The 15,571-nt window shown below is 51.4% G+C and overlaps 8 protein-coding genes across 8 annotated transcripts; 1 reads left to right on the top strand and 7 right to left on the bottom strand.

Moving 5' to 3' along the window:
* Nucleotides 1-32: 32 nt before the first annotated feature.
* C7974DRAFT_53847 (Chloroperoxidase) lies at nt 33-1,143 on the bottom strand. The gene is made up of 2 exons (XM_046146818.1): nt 761-1,143; nt 33-703 (listed from the first exon to the last, which is right to left on the bottom strand). Exons 1-2 carry the CDS (start codon nt 919-921, stop codon nt 124-126), a joined length of 741 nt encoding a protein of 246 aa, XP_045993695.1. The 5' UTR covers nt 922-1,143; the 3' UTR covers nt 33-123.
* Nucleotides 1,144-2,480: 1,337 nt separating this feature from the next.
* Nucleotides 2,481-6,043, bottom strand: C7974DRAFT_442769 (glycoside hydrolase superfamily; the record flags this gene model as incomplete). The annotated part of the gene is made up of 8 exons (XM_046145420.1): nt 2,481-3,293; nt 3,348-4,662; nt 4,708-4,771; nt 4,822-4,965; nt 5,012-5,328; nt 5,384-5,549; nt 5,599-5,785; nt 5,838-6,043. 8 exons carry the CDS (start codon nt 6,041-6,043, stop codon nt 2,645-2,647), a joined length of 3,048 nt encoding a protein of 1,015 aa, XP_045993696.1. The 3' UTR covers nt 2,481-2,644.
* Nucleotides 6,044-6,659: 616 nt separating this feature from the next.
* On the bottom strand, nt 6,660-8,798 carry C7974DRAFT_402614 (uncharacterized protein). Its single transcript, XM_046142737.1, has one exon. It carries the CDS (start codon nt 8,709-8,711, stop codon nt 7,032-7,034), a length of 1,680 nt encoding a protein of 559 aa, XP_045993697.1. The 5' UTR covers nt 8,712-8,798; the 3' UTR covers nt 6,660-7,031.
* Nucleotides 8,799-9,585: 787 nt separating this feature from the next.
* Nucleotides 9,586-10,666, bottom strand: C7974DRAFT_53882 (uncharacterized protein). Its single transcript, XM_046146821.1, has 3 exons — nt 10,148-10,666; nt 9,761-10,077; nt 9,586-9,710 (listed from the first exon to the last, which is right to left on the bottom strand). Exons 1-3 carry the CDS (start codon nt 10,491-10,493, stop codon nt 9,624-9,626), a joined length of 750 nt encoding a protein of 249 aa, XP_045993698.1. The 5' UTR covers nt 10,494-10,666; the 3' UTR covers nt 9,586-9,623.
* A 670-nt stretch (nt 10,667-11,336) lies between these two features.
* C7974DRAFT_402619 (uncharacterized protein) lies at nt 11,337-11,984 on the bottom strand. Its single transcript, XM_046142738.1, has one exon. It carries the CDS (start codon nt 11,741-11,743, stop codon nt 11,468-11,470), a length of 276 nt encoding a protein of 91 aa, XP_045993699.1. The 5' UTR covers nt 11,744-11,984; the 3' UTR covers nt 11,337-11,467.
* Nucleotides 11,985-12,219: 235 nt separating this feature from the next.
* C7974DRAFT_319278 (succinate-semialdehyde dehydrogenase I) lies at nt 12,220-12,753 on the bottom strand (the record flags this gene model as incomplete). Its single annotated transcript, XM_046138706.1, has 1 exon — nt 12,220-12,753. A coding segment is annotated over one exon (534 nt), but the record flags the coding sequence as incomplete, so codon positions are not given.
* A 568-nt stretch (nt 12,754-13,321) lies between these two features.
* C7974DRAFT_442791 (uncharacterized protein) lies at nt 13,322-13,960 on the top strand (the record flags this gene model as incomplete). Its single annotated transcript, XM_046145421.1, has 1 exon — nt 13,322-13,960. A coding segment is annotated over one exon (639 nt), but the record flags the coding sequence as incomplete, so codon positions are not given.
* Nucleotides 13,961-14,418: 458 nt separating this feature from the next.
* Nucleotides 14,419-15,484, bottom strand: C7974DRAFT_402621 (uncharacterized protein). The gene has a single exon (XM_046142739.1). It carries the CDS (start codon nt 15,345-15,347, stop codon nt 14,559-14,561), a length of 789 nt encoding a protein of 262 aa, XP_045993702.1. The 5' UTR covers nt 15,348-15,484; the 3' UTR covers nt 14,419-14,558.
* Between the last annotated feature and the right edge of the window lie 87 nt (nt 15,485-15,571).

The following is a 15,571-nucleotide window of genomic DNA, read 5'->3' on the forward strand; positions in this document are numbered from 1 at the left end:
ACAATCGAAAAGTGCTCACGCGATGCCTTGTGCTGCGAGTGAGACGTCTTGAAGTAGGTATGATAGGGTGGCATATTCCATTATAATTATCTTCTTGATATGAACCAAAGTCCTATAGCATGCTTATGCGGCCTCGGCCTGTGCCTGGCTAATCAGGGCAATAATAGGCCCAAGATCAGCAGTCGACACCTCCCGCACAGACGGTCTCCAGCCAAGCTCAACCGGCAGCCGCTCAAACGTCAGCCACTCCTGCACGCGGTCCTTGAACGCCCTCAACTGCGTATAATCCGCGCCAGACCCAGCAGCAGGCACAGGCCCGTCGAGATTGAACGCCAGCGTCATGCTGGCCTCAATCAGCGCCGCGCTCTGCAGCGCCGGCGTCAGCGGGTTGCCCAGCTCGAGCCGGTGACGCGAGCGCCCCAGCGAAGCCGCGGAGATGTATTTCTCGTCGTCGCTGTCGGCGAGGACGGCGAGAACGCGAGCAGGCACCACGGCGTTGCTGTCGTCGGCGCGGGCTAGGGAACTTGTGCGTTCGAGGCCCGAGGCGCGGTTGTCGAGCTGCTTGAGCTCGATGGAGTCCGTGATGTTGAGCACTTTGAAGGCGTTGTTGGCTGGGACGGTGCCGAATTGTGGGCTCCAGCCCAGTGCTGTGTGGATAGCCTCGGCGAACATTTCAACGGTGATGTTGCGACCGTTGCGGGGACTGTTCGTGTCGGTCAGTAACGGGTCATGCATATACAGGCATGCTTTGTTTACGTACAGGTATCCATGGTTGGCCAACGTGTTCAGCATGGGACAGGGCCCGCGAGAGTCGCTGGCGGTGGCAGCAATCCATGGCCGGACCTCGAAATCGTCTCGACGCATTTGGCTCGGGAGGGCCGCAGCCGCAGCCACCAGACTGAAGAGGGTGTAGAGACGCATCGGGGCGGAGGGATGTCGGCTGGGAGAGTCGCTTCACTGTAGGGGACCGGCAAAAGCGGGATCGCAACACTTCCTCTGTCCTCGGTTCATGCCAGGCGTTTCCATCTCTTATATACCAACTAGTCAGAAGCTTGAGCACGGGTTCCTGAAGAGATCGACGAGACTGTCCTCACGGCCGTTGACGAGCTAAGTCAGGGGAATACACCAAAACAACCACCGAATCGAGACCCATCTAACCTCTTCCGAGCTAACCACCCTTCAGCATCCCGGCCTGGGGCCGTTTGAAGTGGCATCCGAGTGGAGTCTAACCGTTGCAATCAACACGCGCTTTGCAGTCGATATTAATGAAGTTGCGCAGGAACACCGGCATGCGGGCGAGACGGGGTTAGTGCCAAACGCGCCATGCCCGACTCCCGTCCGCGCACTCCACTTCTAATACTCCCCCTACCTTGTCCTGTACAGTAGTTCGTAGCGGTGGGCTCCTAGGGCTCGGCCCCAAACCGAGAGCTCGGCCCCACACAGTATCGGCCAATCACAAATCCCGCAAACGTAACATCCGAGATTGGGAGGTTTTTGTACCTCGGACTGAGCACCAAGGAGGAAACGCGTTACAACTTTTCGCGCATTGATATCTGTGCTTCGTCTGCAGTGGGTAAGTAGATGCCGCAATCGACGAGTGCCTTTGCGCTGTGTGTGAGGCGTGCGGCGCAGCAGGTGGTGTGTGATGGTCACGCCTGCTGTGGCTTGCAAGATATCGATTGAGGGGAGGAGGGGGGAGGGGGAGGGGAGTGTGGCCCCCGTCGTGCAGAACTAAACCTCAATTGCATCTCTGCATCAGTGTCCAAAACCACCATCACGCCGCCAAAACTTTCGATGACTCCTTCCAACCGCAAACAAAGCAGACGGAATCGTATACACAGTTTCACTCTCGCACATGGCTTATCGATGCATAGCCGCCCGCACTTCATGGATAGCATGCTGGTGGCTGATCTGATAGTTACCTCTCAGCTGCTCGTGGTACAAGTTCATGGCTTCGTGATGGAGCTTGGAAAACGTATTCTCCTTCTTCAGCAGCGAGCTCTCAGCCCCGAACTTGCTCCGCCGCACATCGCGATACGACTTGCGCGCGTCCGCCACAGCCATCTTCTTGGGCAGCTGGTTGGGCGCGTGGGGCAGAGACACTGAGGGCGGCGCCCCGACGTGCTCTGTGAGTTTGATGCTGTTGGGCGCGTCTTGCAGGCACAGCTTCGTGATGGCGTCGATGGTGGACAGCGACGCCTGCCCCGTCACGGTCTCGAAGATGGCGGCTTGCTCGGTCAGGTGCACCATGCCGAAGTCGCCGAGGAACGAGTTGCCGTGTTTCTTGTGGAACAGGTTTTGCACCAGCGACTTCATCTGCGTTGCCGAGAGGTTGTGGTCGGGCAGGCCGGGGGCGCTGATGACTGAGGGGTAGATGTCGTTGAAGAGCTTTGTGGCGGCGTCGATTAGTGGTATGACCTACCACGCCCTTGTGTCGTTAAGAATAAGCGCAGAGATCATCTGTATGTCCGGGTACAGGACGTGTTTCAAGTGAAATGCGAGTAGAGAAGGATGGTCTGATGAACCAGTAGAATGTCAACCCCAGGAATACGTATTGCATTTAATGGCCACCAAAAAACCCCTCCTCGCCGCAACCGAGCTGTGAACTGCAATCGCAACCTTCTACAGTCTACCCGACAGAAATTCAGTACGCATCATCTCTTTTCTCCCAGCCAGTCATAGGCGCAGAAGTAATATCGCCATATCCAGACTGCACTGGCATGCCTGAGACAAACTCAATGCTTCTTGGTCCTACACCCCCCTGTTCCAATGCCCAAATGCTGATCGATACTGTATTCTCGCCTCGATAGTTCAAGATCCCTTCTGGAACAGGAAATCTGCGTTGTGGCCCGATGGCGTTCGCAAACTTGCCGAATTGATACCCGTTCACCCACAGCTGAGCACGCCATCCGCGGCCCTTTCCGGTGAACTCATCGCCGTTGAACACAAACGAAAGGGGTATATCCCAGCCCTTGGGGATGTCGAGTTTGAACGTGGTCTGATAGAAGCGCACACCAGGCTTGCTGACTTGAGACCCAGGCAGAATGTCACTGGTCCAGGATTCAGTTGGTGCGAACGGGAGGTGGAAGCCTTGTCTTTCTGGGTACAATGCGCCTTCGTTCAGAGGACCGCGAGGGCCACCACGGTAGTCCTCACCGCCAAGGTTGCCGGTAATTTTCCATCGAATACCATCGTCAGCACGAGAGGAGTTCGATTGCGATGCAACAGTATGACTGGGGAAATCGTATCCATGAATGCCACGAGGCGTTTTCATCTCATTATAGCCCACGAACCTGCTCAGCATGAGTACATGTCAAATGCAATGCAAAAATAGGAGTGAAACTTACCAGTTACCGTTGTGGCCCATGTGGTCCACGAGTACGGTAAGCACATAGTTCGAGCCACGCTGTAGTCTTGGAAAGGACAACGTCTGATTTGCAATTGCAGCATCACCAGTACCAGTCCAAGATGCAAGGAAAGTCGAATTGATCCACGCAGAGAATGCGAAAGCGGACCCCCCTGATACGTTGAGATGCATCACGGTCTCGTTACCAGTCGCAGCGAAGTGACCACGAAAGATCAAGGATCCTGTGTTGTAGCCATACTCTGCACCCCAAAGAACAGTGGGGGTGGTGAGGTTCCAGTATGTATTTTTCGTTTCAGTGTGGTCGGCGTCAGTCCACGCTGAATCATCGTAGTTAGGCTGTAACTCCGGAAGCGCATCGATAGACTTCCATGTAAGCGTGTTCAAGTCAGGGATACTGATTTTGGGTGCTGAGAAAGTGACACTTGCTTTCAAGAAACCGTTGCGATCACGTTGTGCGTCGAGGTCGTTGCCGTTCCAAGAGAGACTGTTGATGTTCTCATGTGCGCCACCAACGATTTCAATGGTCGTTGTGGAATTGAGATCGCCGACGAGTTCAATCTTTCCACCTGAGATTGAGGCGCTACGGACAAGATAGCCAGCATGAACAATCAAATCAGACGAAGGCGTGTAGTCGTGCGAGTATGCTGCTCCCGCAGGCAGCGTGCTTACGGTCCAGTAGTTGTACGCTTCGTTGCGGGAGACGATGATGATGTATAGATCGGAGCCAACGCGTACAACGCGTCGCTTCTCTTCCGTCTGCCAGTTGAGGATGGTGTTGCCATTGCGATTACCAAACTTGACACCAGAACCTTCAACGGCAGTTGCGCCGCTGGTCTTGGACACAGCAAGTTCATGAAGCTCATTTGGACCGCCATAGACAACGACAACGCTTCTACTGCCATATTTCTTCCACGTGAAGATTTCTGCTGTGGAGTATAGCAGGTTGAAGCCCCCAACATCGTAGTCGGTAACGTGGATTTTGCTGTCGCGGCCGTTCATGGAAAGCTCCCCGCCTAGCTGTGGAAGTGTCAAGTTACCAGCACTAGTTGAGAGCTTGAGCTTGTACTTTGTCGAGGCCAGACTGTTGTACTTAGTTTGACGTGTAACGTAGAAGTTCGTGTTGTTGCCGATTAGAGGTGTCGTGGTAATGTCCTTGCTATCTGTGTAGATCCCAGTAGTGTTGTAACCTGGAACTGCGCTGGCCAAAGCCGGCGATGCGTGCACAAAGTTGGCAATGAGCTTGGCCTCGCTGTATTTCTCACGATGGACTTGCCGTTCTTCAGTAATAGCTGCGCCTATGATGTGTTAGTTCTGTCTGATGAGGCGAAGGCATCTTCTACCATAGTCATAAGACGTATAACCACCCGCATGACCCAAATTCCCCCAATTTGTACCTCCGAAAGTCTGTTGTCTGTCAGTATGGGCAAGAGCTGAGCATTGGGCGACGAGCCTACCATGTAAACGTTGAAGATGGTCGAACCGGCTGCTATGTTATTCTTGTAAAACACGCGCTCGAATTCGTGGTTTGTGAACTCGGCACACTTCTCGAAGCCGTCGCCGCCCCATGGTTGATAAGCCCCGCCTTGGTATTCAACAAGCTAGCAAGGTCAGTACGCGTTGCGTAATGCTTCGTCAGAGACCTACCATATAGGGTGTGCTCGGACTCTGCTCGAGATGCAATTCCCGCCAATTGGCAGGTAACGCATCGTCAATCCAGTAGGTAGGATCTGTGCAATTCATACCCAGAGGATAGGAGTCATGCCCGTAAATATCAACAGGAGCATCTGTGCCAGGTGCATTGATTCCCGATGGCCACGCAACGTTGTTGACCATTGGGACGTTTATGCCAAAATCACGAAATTGCTTCATGAGGTTGTTCATGTAGTCCGCATCCGGAAAGGTGACGTTGTTAAGACCCGCACTGTACTCGTTCTCTGGCTGGAACAAGATAATTGGCCCTCCTGATGACGCCTCATTAGCAGCGATCCATTTCGAGTGTCGTAGGATAGCACATACCATTGGTTATCTGGGCTTCCGCAAGGATTGGAGTTATATTCTCGATGTAGTTTTTCGATGCCTGCTGATAATCTGCGTCCGGTGTGCGAAGATTGCCACTAATTCTCTGCAACCAACCAGGAAAGCCTCCCCCGTGTACCTCTGCGTTAATATAAGGACCCGGTCGCTGCGTGGTGTGGTCAGAAAATACACAAGAGGATCTCCGCTACACTTACTGCGACCAAGTACACCCCAACCTTCTTCGCCGCTTCGAAGAATGGCCCATAATCGAACACACCTTCGGCTTGGAAGGATCCTTGCATTGGCTCATGTAGAACCCATGGTGTATAGATGGATATACCGTTGTACCCCAGAGCTTTGATTTTTTGGAAGATGTCCAACCATAAGCTCGGCACGGGAAGCCTGCAAGCCGTCGGTGAGTATGTGCGGAAGACCGTCAGAGAGCCGTACAGACCTGAAAGGATGAACTTCACCGCCCCAGAATATGATCCGTTCACCATGAACAAATAAAGAGTGTTCGTCCCACGTGACGATGTCCTGGAGTGGTGGTGCACGTTCGGCTATGATAAAGTCGCTCGGCTTACCACCAAGAGCGCGGCCCACAGCTTGCGACGGCAGCCAACAGAGCGCGGCCCCGACTACGAACTGCCCGAGCTTCATGATCGACCCGACCCAAGAGTAATGGATCACGACCCATCGAATGCGACGTTGCTCCAAGTCCTTTTGTACCCGGACATTGACATCACGGAATTCCACGTCATGCTAATTGTCATCTCCCAAGCCGGTTCATTGGTGATCCCCGATCCCCAGAACGACACGGAGCGGAGTACCCATGCTTCATTCTACCATTGCTTTGGTAAAGGCTACGAGGGGTCAGGTACAGACGGATAAATACTCCGCCGTTGTAGTGCGGGGTGCGCAATCAACTAGAGAAGCAAGGCTAAACACGGCCGATGAGTGCAGACTAGGTAGCGTAACGTTGCGGCTCGGAATAACTACCCTAAACAACTCTACACACTAAGTTCTTAAATGTGCATAGCTAGTAATATTCTAAAAAGTGTTAAAGAACTAAAATTCAACAGATGACTATAGTGCATTACTTCTAAGATATATCTCTAGATATAGATATAAACCTTGTACTATTAATTCATAAATATAGGTACTAAACTACAACTATATCTTTATTTTAGAGGGTTAAATATAGTTTGATTACGTAACTTCTATATGTCAAAATAATCTCTTGCTAACACTATTTCATAAACCAACTATAGTTCATCTCGTTTCTGCGCATCTTTCGCCTTTGGAATAAAATCCCAAGAAGTCCCGAAATCTGGCGTGTCGAAGTCTGCCTCGGGCAGGATCTCCTCCTTCTTCTTGGTGCTCACCGATATTAAAGCGCTCAATAAGGAACCATCGTCAAGGTCGATGGCCTTACCCTCCTAAACACCTCTGATTTGCGCAATCCAATTTAGTCTTGAGCGTTTCCGCGTCATCAAAGCTAGCCCATTGATTACCGCCCCAAGTGACAATCTTTGCTGCAGCCTCTTGGTCATGCGTCGATGTTGCGCCGTTTTCGATAATCTTGTTTTGCCTGACTTCCATTGCTGGCTATACATGATCTCAAGAGCTCTTTGAGGATCGTTGATGATTAATTCGGCGGCAGAATATGACCCACCTTGTCAACCTCTTCTTGCACACAACGTTCAAAGTAGTCGCGATCAACCAATCTGTCTCCATAGTCCTCGTCTTCCCATTGCTCCTTCACACCGTCACAGCTCGACGAACATCCAAATTGACGAAACAGCTGATGAAGCTCGGGGTCCGGTCGCCACTTGCCGACCTTCCACCAGAGAAGAGGGTCGTCTGCAGGAGTGGACTCACCCTGCCGAGTGGAGGTACGCTCGTTCAATGCTTGATAATGCACCCCCCAGGCAAGCTTGTTCTTGTCTGGACCGTTTTCCAAGACACAGTCGGTCTCCAGCTCTTCGCCATCTTCGTTGTATGCAGCCCACACAAGAGGGCACCATAGCACTGCTTCTTGGAGAGCTTTCATTTTCAGCACCGCCTTGGCAAAAGCTGCAAGGAACGGGCGTAGAGTTGCGTGGTTTGGAACAATTCGGCAACGGGTATTTGGGCTTCCCCTGTATCGCCAATCACCCTCGTCCTCGATCTGCTCGATCATTTCTTCATCGTAGGGCGTTGTTTCCAAGGGGGGATATGCAGCATCCGTGATCTTGATGACAGCCGTGTCGCGCCCTTCGCCATTCGGTCCTACGAAATACCACTTCCCTGACGGGGCGACCATGTGGAACATGACAACTAGACTCTCGAGATTCGGCCATGGTGGACTACAACTATCTTTGGGGCAGAAGAGCGTCTCATCTGCAACTACGCAAAGGCGAAGCCGTCGGAGATGGTGCGAGAGCTGGTGTAGACTAGTGCTGAAAAGATCGTTGGGCGCGGGACTCACTAGATCAGGCTGTGGCGTGAGATGATCGATGTACGTACTTTGATCCTGGTTATATAGGAAGTCTAGACGAACGCGCTGAAGTGATTTCGGCAGACGTGCAGAGAGGAGAGCTCTTGCAAAATCTTGTCTCGTGTCCCGACGTGGTCCAGCCCAATCCTGTGTGAGATACCTTGTCGCCTCCTGCTCTGTCTTTGGAGACCATTCATCGCCTCCAATGCGACAGCCCCAGTACTCAAGATTTGGTAATTTGACGACGAGATCTACCATTGCACGGCAGTCCAGTTTCACGTGCGCCTGATCGTGGTCCGCATCATCCACGCTGGACGACCCACCCCAGTCATCTCCTACTTCCAACGAGCGGATTGAGTTGAGTATTGGAAGCGCTTCAGGGTCCAACAAGTGGATCCGCCAGCTTAAATGATCATGATATGAGAGTGAAAGTTCGCGAAAAATCGGTCGCAAAAGAGGGCTTATCGCGAGTCGAATTTTTCCAGGTCCATGATTTCCTGCACGCTCTTCAACCGATTTTACAGTCTTGAACAATAGTGTGATTTGTTCAGTGAAGCTCATGTCATGCTTACGCAATTGATCCGCGTTGTCGCGACGCGCACTATCAGCAGGAGGGGGGAGGCGGATGGCGCATCGTAAGTCTCGTAGATACAAAAGCCGATGACCAGAGTAGATACTCAGGAACCTCTCCGCAGTATCTTTATCAAAGTCGAAACTTGTAAATGCGCCAGAGTACTTCTCAGCAGAAAAACGGAACGCATGAGATAGTAGTAAAGTATTCTTCAAGTCTTGGGTGGGAAGACAACGGCTGATCCGATCGATTAGTTCTTGTGGCAACTGATCTACCATTGCGAATCGTGCCGACAGCAAGTAAAGTAGAGGTACCAGTCGAAGGAAGAGATGGGGAAAGCGCAGGTTCTACTGGCATCACCGCGCGCGAACAAGTGCGAAGGTCTGGAGATCAGCGCACGGGACTAACTACATACACAAGTTAGCGTTGACGCTAGTGAGAATAAGATTGATGACGGAAACCACTGTCAATCTCGGCAGTCATCTCCTTTGCTCGCACATGGATGTCACGATGCTTTCGTTGTACGAGCTGAACTAGTTGCTCCAATTACAGAATCTTTCACACAGCATTAGGTCAAGCTTAGCCAGCAGGTCTTGAAAAATCCTGGATCTCTATATCTCAACAGACCGTTCTATGATCGCATAGGCTGCTGCAATCCTGGCTCGAGAGACCATAAGAATCATGTGTTCCCAGCGTTCTCTTCTCGCCTCGATCCACCCTTGAAGCCCGGCCACCAATGGTTTGCATGCCAACATTTCTATCCACGAAAGCTGTAACGACGCAGATAGTTTTCACGCGGGAATGCTGGATCACGTGGACGCACTGATTGCATTTGGGTTGCTATCAGCTAGAAGAGGGTCAACATGAACAACTATCACCAAGCCGCTGGTGGCTATATCTCCTGTGGCGACTAGAACAGGCAGACTCCAACCACAAGCAAGGGTATGAGACTATTGGACCTGAGATTTGCGGACAGGCTGACGAACATAGACCTTCTTCTCGCGGCGGTGATAGATGCTGGTGTGCTGGGCGTCCAGTCCAACGGCCAGCCTCTAATTGTGGATTGTGACGGTCAGTACTCCTGCTTTGTACCAACACGGACAACAGCCGGCTGATTTATCATCAGTTGATCCCGATTTGTCGTTGGAGACTAGGGGTGGGGATTGTTTAACAATTCGAAATCATCCAGCTTATCTTGCTATACAAGCATCGCTGCTATCATTGTTTTCAGCAGCCGGATAACTCCTTTTAACCACATGATGGCTAGCCTGCCATCTCTGCTATGGGTCAACATCTGTCCTTTGTCTAACATGACTAGTGAACTCACCACAGCTTTCTGATCCTCGAAATACTCCGCCCATTGAGGCAGCTGGTTCAGTGCAAAGATCTCACCCCATGGCCACTCTTCACAATTCATCTCCGCAATCGCCGTGTAGGTATGCAAGTCTTCCTCCTTCAGTGTACTAAATGCGTCCTTCTTCAGCGTTATAGCATTTTTGATTTTGAACCATCGCAAACGCAGGATCTCAGGTGCCATCGAGAATAGAGGTCCGATCTCAGACTCGTAGAATTCGAGTACTTCCCTTTCACGCCCTGCACGAGGCTGCCATTCAAAGAAGAGTAACGAGGCAACATCTGCTGCATCTGAGTGGGTGTGAGTGTTAGGCACAACATGAGATGTGTTGTAAAGTGGATTTGTCTCAGTTACACGTACCGCAGTTCCATTGTTCGTCGCCTTGCCATACTTTGATCAACTCGTACGTTCTGACATCGAACCGCGAACCCTTCAGAGGCCCATCCATCGCCGGATGGTTACTTTCGTCATATGTTGCCTCTGTGCTCTTTTGTACATCGTCGACCTCGTACACTGCCATACTCTTCCAAGGTGCATCGTTCGTTGCGACACCTTCTAGGTCTTTGTCTAGAGGCGTCTCGACAATCTCACTTAGTAATACCCTGTCTGAGTGACGGGACATCATCTCTGGGATAAATTCATCTTCGTACCATTGTTCAGAGCTTTCTGGTAAGTCAGCAGCCCAGACGCAAAGAACGCCTGACATGGTTGCTCGGTGATTTGCGCAAGTGGGCTGCAGGGCACTGGATGTTCAAGTTGGTCGCGAAGGTGAGAGCCGTGGTAGACTTTATATACCCGAAACAGGGCAGACATCAAGTATTGAGGTAAGTTTGAAGCCGTGTTGTGTCGAATTCGTATTGGTCGTAATTTGCTCGTTACTAGCTTGTGTAGGTGACATATGGGCTAGATCTTTCGTGTTATGGCTACGGTTGGGCTCAAAGGTGCCAAAAAGTCGCAGAAAGTAGACTAGCTTACGACGGCAGAATTGGTTTTCGTTATTGTTGACATGTTTGGGTTGCGAGAACCGCAACGTTGCGATTCGTTGATGTTCTATGACAACGAGGCCTTTTCATGTCATCCATTGCAGCCTTCACAATCGAGTCAGGAGGAGACTGTACCCTGGAAACTGTGGGTGCTATTGAGTGAAGATTTTCAAGATCGTGTGCCGCCCGAAGTGGCGGTCTGCGGTTCCTTACGAAAGGGGTGGGCCGGATGCTATTTGATGTGCAAGCTATGTGTCCCGAGCCTCCGTTGAGGTCAGCGCTTAAAGAAACGCGAATGCCAACGAATACCTGCCGGTAATTCGAGAGTGTCACTTTTGATAAGGATTTCGCGAGCAAAGCCAGCCTGAAGCGGGATAGTCGAAACTTAAAACACGAGGGAACTGCCAACGTGCCCTGTTGCCATGTACGTACAAATTAGGAGTTGTGAAACCTTCTCTAGGTATACCTTTGTTATCAAAATAACAGCCTTAAGTAGGTGATATAGTATTACTATAGATTTTAACTAGAACTTTTCATTACTCTTAACAGTTTCAGACTAGCTTTGACTGGCTACGAGCGGCTACAATTATAAACGTGAATGTGGGTGCTTGTTTGGTGGGAGGGGCATCTCCAACGATGCTTCTCCAACAACTGGTGAGTGTGGGGCACGGACACGTGCACGTGATCAGTAGATCGACTATCGGTAGCTGCTCGCTATGGCGGCGGCGGCGACGACTCGGCAAGCATGTCGATGACCAGCTTGCCGCCGGCTCCACGATGGGCCTCGGTGATTGATATCCTCCAAGGCAAAGACGCGGGTGACGGCGGCCACGGCGTGGGTGGCAGCAAAGGCGAGCAGTTGGCGCAGCTGCTGGTTGCGGCCCACCAGGCTGCCGACGACGCGAATGTCGCGGAAGACGACGTCGGCCGCGTTGAGCACGAAGCCGCGCGTAGGGAAGCTCACGACGACCATGGTGCCGTGGTTGCGCAGCAGCTGTATGCCCGTATCAAAGGCGGCTTGCGACTCGGGCAGCAGCAGCACGGCATCGACGCCGGCCAGCTGGCCCTCGGTGGCCCGGTCCTCGCCCACGGCAGCAAGCGCGTGGGCCACGTCGAGCGAACGGGCGTCGCAGATGGTGACGCGAGCACGCGCCTCGGGCTGCAGCGCCGCGACCACCGAGTGCAGCAGCCGCAGCGGCGCGTCGCTGGCATCGACGGCCAGCACGGACAGGTGCGCTGCGAACTGCACCGCGAGGTGGCCCAACCCGCCGCCCGCGCCGATGACGGCAAGCTCGGTGCGTGCGAACTCTAGCGCCGGACATACCGTCAGCCCTGCGCACATCAACGGCGCCGCCTGCACGGCCGGCATGGCGGCGGGCAGAGGGGCCACCTGGCAGCTGTCGACCAGCGCGTAGTCGCAAAAACCGCCGTCAGCTATGAGCCCCAGGTTCAGCATGTGCGAGCAGAAGGGCGGTGCGCCGCGCCGGCATTCGCGACATTGACACCTCCAAACGGGGACTCTGCTGCGCTGATAAGCCCCGTGTTGACGCCAACCATCCCTACTTGCAGCTCCCTATCCACCCTTATGACCCTTCCAATGTCATCTGAGAAGAAGTAACCTGCCAGCCCAAACTCTGTATCGTTGGCCAGCTCAAGCGCCTCCCCCTCGCTGCTAAATCCAAAGATGGATCCTAATGGCCCAATCGTCTCATCGTACGCCACCTGCATATCTTTGGTTGCTCCTGTTACAACAGTCGGCTCGTAGAAAAAGCCGCTATCAAGACCCTTAGGTCGCTTGCCACCGCTTCTAACAACGCCACCTTTGCTTACCGCATCTTGCACATGCTCCTCGACCTTTCTGACAGCTGCTGCATTCACCGAAGGGTCATGCGTAGTCGCGGCATCGATGCCTTTTCCCAGCCTCATAGTCTTCACCTTAGCTACCAGCTTCTCGGTGAACTGTTCCACGACATTGTCATGCACTAGATGACCGCAGAGTCAACTCTCAAACCCCAAGCAACACCCTGGAATTCGGATCGCAATCAAAGCTAATTCAAGAGAGGATCCAGAGGCATAGTAATAGCTCGCCAACATCAATAGTTGATGCCCTTAATCAGCTTACAAAAGGCGCAGAGATAATAGCGCATTCACTGGTGTTAGTGCGCAACCAGGTTGCTAAGCTTCAAGCTGCTAATGAGGCCGCTACGCGCCGTAAAGCACATAAGAGGAAGCAAATTTAGCAAGAGGGGACTCTTATAGTTAGTAATGGAGTGCGCTTAACTACTCTAAAGGAGTTTAATGCCTATAGCAATAGGAAGAGAGTAAGCAAGAAGGCTTGCGTTGAAACAGGCACTTAGTCTTTAAGACGCTGCAGTACATATAGCGAGGCAGGACACAACACACAAACGTGCAAGGATAAGGCGCAAGGCTCTATAGAGTAGATTTATATACTGTAGAATACAGTATAACTTGGTTTTGTACTGTTGTATTGCAAAGTAGTTATGGTGTTCGTAAGTCTTGGCAAAAGTGATCAGCTCGCCCAGGTGATCAACTCGCCCGTGAGGTACGTTACGCTGGAGCAAAATACGTAATCTGGAGCACGCTTCCGCAAGTATACAATATTTCGGATGGAAAATTGAATGTAGAGCACTTCGATACAAAGGCTGAGATTGAAGAATATCTGCGCGATCTGCCGATTAAATCTTCATCTTTTGCCCCCGGATTCTTTATGCAGAACTTTATGTCGCACAGAATGCCGCCGCGACTCTCGTCAGCCAACGATGGAACGTATGTCCTGGCGAACCTATGTAAAGGCAACACATTAATGCCACTAATTGATGCCACCAATTCAGGCAAGTGGGTTGGAGCTATTCTCGCAAAATCGGACGAGTACGAGGGAAAGTATTTTGCCGCAGCGCAAGGCTTGTATACGTGGGATGAGATTGCTCAAATCATCTCCAACGTCACTATGAAAACAGTCGAGTTTCAGCATGTTCCAGATGATGTATTTAGGGATTGGATGCCAGAAGGATTGAGATATGACCTGCACGATATGTACACGATGTTTAGAGAGCATGGCTACTACGGGAAAAAGACGAGGGAGAATATCACTTGGGCGGCTGAGCGTGCTCGGCGCAGCCCGATGTCGTTGGAGGAATTCTTGCGACGGGAGAATTTCAAGTTAGATTGAATATGCTTAGAGGATCTATAGGTTTTTAGAGATTTGTGTGTTATTGGATTTTGACGCTCCATAACACAGCAACATTACTCAAATACAGAAGGCTTATTATCGTTAAGTTACGTTGATCTAAAAGCTGAGATTTGATGCTCTTATGTGATTTGGAAACGTGAACAATGCATCTGACTTGGATATTACACATGCTTGTTTTCACTTGCAATAACCTAACAACTTGACTGGCTGATAGTACCCTGTGAGGGCCGGGTGCGATATGCAATGAAAGTGACCGAGCAAGAACTAGCAATAACCCAGGGTTGCGCTGCTATAGTGCGAGGCGTTAGCGAAGGCATATCATGTAACTGTTGCCACGTGACTGTACCACGTAGCGACTCGTCAGCAGGTAGGCGCTTATGTGGCCAACTGCAAGTAGAGCTTTTAACTGTGACAAAAGAACAATTAGTTGTTGCGGCGCGGTCACACGGAGGCAAGCCGAGAACATTAACATAGAATCCAGGATACAAAATATTACATGGAAAGCTATTGGATTGCCACTACAAAGGGACAATCACACCTTAAGATAGTCTTCTGACCTCGGCTGATGTCTAACCTTTCACCCGGCCATCCCAAACTGGGATAGGATAGGCTGAAAAGCATCCCTCCAAGCCTGAACTCCCATGGCAGAGAACCCAGTTGATATCTCCTTCAATTCTTCACCACTTTCCAAAGAAGCAATCACAGTCTCCATGTACTCATCAATTGGCATTGGCGTGTTCGCACTTGTCCTTCCTCCTTGCGATTTGATCGTCTGTTCTCTGATGTGGAGATCCAGCTCGGTGTCTACATACGGTGGGACGAGTTCGAGAACTTTGACATTTGTCCCAGCCAGCTGTGTTCGCAAAGTTACGGTGAACTGGTGAAGACCTGATTTGGTGCCATTGTAGACCGGATATTCGCGGAGTGGGATGTACGCCAATGCGGAAGAAACCATAATGAAGGTTGTGGGACGCTTGAGCGACAGCAGATGTGGAACGACACTCCTAGCAATGACCAGCGGAGCAGTGAAATTGGTCGTGATCTCTGACACGATCGATGCCGCAGTTGAGGTGGAAGCATCTGCGAAACTCAACGTTTCCATCTTTCCAGCCATGACGATGACACAGTCAAGTGTAGGGTAGGTGGTAAAGAGTTCAGCGAACTTGGATTCGATGGTTGAGATGTTCCCGATATCAAATTCATAGGTATCCAAGCCTGGAAGCTCAGTGGCAAGACTTTGAAGACGCTCGAGACGGCGACCGGCGGCGATGACTTTCTTCCCTTTGGAATGGAAGTAACGAGCAAAGGCTCCACCTATGCCAGATGTAGCCCCAAGAATTAGGGTAGTGCTGATGTTGGCTGTCATTCTGCAAGTTGTAAGTTGGGGTAGTGAATGTGAAGTCTTTGTAGCGCGATTGTTGGGCTGCAATAAGTAATCTGAAGGACAGGGAGATGATAGAGAGTTGTATTTTCAAATGCCCTTCTCAGATACCGATATCTATATCCCCTCCAAGACCAAGTATCTCAGTCTCAAGTTGACTAAGAGTTCTAGTTGTGCGAATTATCAATCAACCAGCGCTCTCATGCTTG

Source organism: Boeremia exigua (assembly GCF_020726555.1).
Source record: "Boeremia exigua strain MPI-SDFR-AT-0100 chromosome Unknown C7974scaffold_11, whole genome shotgun sequence".
NCBI lineage: Eukaryota > Fungi > Ascomycota > Dothideomycetes > Pleosporales > Didymellaceae > Boeremia > Boeremia exigua.

What these genes read in the sequence shown, in the direction of transcription:
- C7974DRAFT_53847 (XM_046146818.1), bottom strand. Translation starts at nt 921, where the DNA reads ATGCGTCTCTACACCCTCTTCAGTCTGGTGGCTGCGGCTGCGGCCCTC. An exon ending in TTGGCCAACCATGGATACCT is followed by an intron (nt 704 to 760) that starts GTACGTAAACAA and finishes CGACACGAACAG; the next exon opens with TCCCCGCAACGGTCGCAACA.
- C7974DRAFT_402614 (XM_046142737.1), bottom strand. Translation starts at nt 8,711, where the DNA reads ATGGTAGATCAGTTGCCACAAGAACTAATCGATCGGATCAGCCGTTGT.
- C7974DRAFT_53882 (XM_046146821.1), bottom strand. Translation starts at nt 10,493, where the DNA reads ATGTCAGGCGTTCTTTGCGTCTGGGCTGCTGACTTACCAGAAAGCTCT. An exon ending in CGACGAACAATGGAACTGCG is followed by an intron (nt 10,078 to 10,147) that starts GTACGTGTAACT and finishes ACACCCACTCAG; the next exon opens with ATGCAGCAGATGTTGCCTCG. An exon ending in TCGAGGATCAGAAAGCTGTG is followed by an intron (nt 9,711 to 9,760) that starts GTGAGTTCACTA and finishes GACCCATAGCAG; the next exon opens with AGATGGCAGGCTAGCCATCA.
- C7974DRAFT_402619 (XM_046142738.1), bottom strand. Translation starts at nt 11,743, where the DNA reads ATGGTCGTCGTGAGCTTCCCTACGCGCGGCTTCGTGCTCAACGCGGCC.
- C7974DRAFT_402621 (XM_046142739.1), bottom strand. Translation starts at nt 15,347, where the DNA reads ATGACAGCCAACATCAGCACTACCCTAATTCTTGGGGCTACATCTGGC.